This window comes from Saccostrea echinata, unplaced genomic scaffold (assembly GCF_033153115.1).
Source record: "Saccostrea echinata isolate AGI-Se365-2 ecotype Australia unplaced genomic scaffold, CSIRO_AGI_Sech_v1 ptg000016l, whole genome shotgun sequence".
Lineage (NCBI taxonomy): Eukaryota > Metazoa > Mollusca > Bivalvia > Ostreida > Ostreidae > Saccostrea > Saccostrea echinata.
Genome location: NW_026889765.1, coordinates 27,802,104 through 27,805,095, shown reverse-complemented (window position 1 = coordinate 27,805,095; position 2,992 = coordinate 27,802,104). Strand labels below are relative to the sequence as shown.

The window sequence follows — 2,992 nt, the reverse complement described above, 5'->3', positions numbered from 1 at the left end:
ATGGTATATTTCTTTCCATCAGAAATAAAAAAATTTTCATATGATTGATTGAAAGACATTAAAATGGCTCCAGGATAGTCCATGATAAGACATCGACTAGTACTTCCATCAGGCAGAATTTGGAAAAGTCCGCCATTTTCTAAATGTCTATTTGCCGGTTGTCCACACTGTTGACAATGACTTTGAACATAACTTTTACATCTGTTGTGGAGAGCACCGTATTTCGATACAGAATATGAATCAGGATTCGAATTCAATCCATAACTGTAACCATACTGTCGGTTCATACATTGACATTTAGCATAAAAGTACATTTTTGTATTGGCAGCTCACATTTTTCCAATACACTGCATAAATGTTATTTAGTGGATCAAATGACAAAAATCAAGGGCTCTTCATATCTTGGTTTTGATACCTAAATCTTTCTTCCCTAGTGAGGGAATAACAAACCACTTCTTCATTTGCACTCAGTATAGCAAACCGGTCTCCTGATTTTGACAAGGTTAATATGGGACCAGTTGTTGGACTTTGAAAGGCAAAGGTGTGAGTAGCTGATAAAACAGGTAAGATTTTATAGATAGTTACCTGAACTTTGGATGCTGTTATTACTGTGCTCTCTTCATTGTCTACGCAAAAAACGTCAAAGTCTTGTTTTAAATCCAACTCTCCAACACAAGAAGCACTGATAGTATTTGTTTTCTTGCTTATCTTCATTTTTCGGATTTTGGTCAGGCAGCTGATATACAGGGTATCATTGGTAGGTCCAACGCTCAAGAAGGATATCCCTGTTACTTCAAAAGGAGGATTACAAGAATTTGTTGTCCCGTCGATAGGATTGCAGCATAGAACAGTGTTTGAGGACAAAACCATTACCAGTGTTTCATCATTCAGGAAAATGCCAAGGCGTGCAGGTGAAGATAATTTAAATTCAGATTTTCTCACCGCTGTCAGTGACGTAGAGTTTGAAGAAGTCTCGAACACTTTTGAAGTGTCTTCCTTTTGCACAGTCTTAAAGATATTAAATGAGGACAAATGCTTACACAAATTCCGTATAATTCCTGATGGCCTTGTAAGCAGTTCCACCTCATCTATTTTATTGTGTTCACAAATCTGTTTTAGAATGGTTGTGTGATCATGTTCATAATCATACTCTTCGTCTTCTGCGTTTCTGGTTTTGTAATGTTCAAACTGTTCTTCTACATCTCTTATTGTTTTCATTGCAGAAAGAAATGTTCGCTTACTGGAGCCTGTCTGCTCAACTGCAGAAAGAAGGATTTTTCTATTTTTAATAGTCAAAAGGTATTGCTTCATGTCCAAAACACATTGTTTCAGCTTTCCCTCGATATCTTCGTGCTTTTTCTGTAGGTCTTTTTCAAACTGTCTCTGCAGTTCATCAAGTTCTATTTTAATATTTGAAATTTCTGCAGAAACATTTTTCATAATTTCTTCACGTTTGACGCTTTTGCAAATTATTTCCTTTTCTTTGAATTTAATGCTCTCTTCTGTTACCATTGATAATTTAGAAAGAATATCTATAATTCCTTTGATAGCTAATGTTGACATATTTTTGGAAACTTCATCTAATGCTTCCACGTGTTCACAGTATCTATGCTGTGTTGCAAAGCAAACACTGCAACAAAGAGCTTCATGATCTAGGCAAAAGACTTCAACATATTTACCTTGATGTAAATGACAAGGTTCATCTAGTACTGGAAATTTTGGTTTGTCATCCTTGTCATCAATAGGCAAAGCTGAGATTTTGTGTTTTTGCAGACTACCGACAATTTGATGAAGACGTTTACAGGAAGTACATATAGCCTCTGCACAGTCATTGCACCAGTACTCCGCCTTACATGTTTTGTCATCCCGTAAACAAATGGCACAGCATTTATCCTCATCTTTTTCATCATCTAAATTCGTCAATGAATTCACCAGTAAGTTGGTAGGAAAAAGTTTCGCCCATTCATTCACGGCAATCGCTTCCTTTGGTCGATCTGTGACACGACGGCATATAGGACACTCAAAGTCGAACTTTTCTGGATCTTTCCCCACGGAAGCCCTAGATATATATGTCTGCAGGCATTTTTCACAAAAGGTATGCAAACAAGGAAAGCTTTTTGGTCTAATTATCTTGTCCAAACAAATTGGACAACTGTAAGACATTATATTCTCTTTCCCAACATAAGTCGCCATCATTTTCAAAGGGCGTTTATCAACGCAATACATTGTGGTAGTTTCAATTTGTGTTGAATTATATGATAGCGTGATAGCGCATATCATATAATTTAAAAGTATTAAGTGTAAAACAAATTTAAATATTCATCTTCTTATCAGCCTTTTTTGGCATAAACTAGAAAAAAGAAACCTATTATAGTATATAACTATATACGAGGGTTGTCCCAGAAAAACGCGACCTTTTTGAATATTTAAATACTGATCGACCAAAAATAATAATTTTTGGCACCTTGTTGGGATATGAAGTTTTTGCTATTTTGACAAAATATTATATTGTTGTAATGTCATTTGCTTGTAAAAATAGCTTTTAAAGCATGTCAAATATCGGTGCTCGGCGCACGGCAATTTTTTGAGTTTTAGAAATAGCAAATTCAGGAAAGTTTTCTTTATTACCAGGCTATACGGAAATATAATGTGAAAAAAATTACCTCCATAAATACTCTATGACCTGAAATACTCATGTGTAAAAATTCATGTATTTAGCATACAGGTGACAAAAAATATGACGTTAGATGCAAAAACACCTTTACTTAGATATTGTCAAAAATAGTGACGTCGGGCGACAGTGCGGAGCACCAAATTATGAAGCAGTACTGTTGAGCGGGATATGACACCTGTCCATACTGAAAAAGATATGTAAACGATGGAACGACACAAACATATATCTCTGACATAGATTAAACCTAGTTCAAGAGGTTCGAGGGTGGCTTTACTGGTTATTCGATGGAAGAAGCGTTTGGTAGACCAACAAACTGAA

The 2,992-nt window shown here is 35.7% G+C and overlaps 1 protein-coding gene across 1 annotated transcript; it reads right to left on the bottom strand.

Annotated features, from left to right (window-relative positions):
• Window positions 1-384: 384 nt before the first annotated feature.
• Window positions 385-2,193, bottom strand: LOC133188277 (uncharacterized). The gene has a single exon (XM_061323649.1). It carries the CDS (start codon window positions 2,191-2,193, stop codon window positions 385-387), a length of 1,809 nt encoding a protein of 602 aa, XP_061179633.1.
• Window positions 2,194-2,992: the final 799 nt, after the last annotated feature.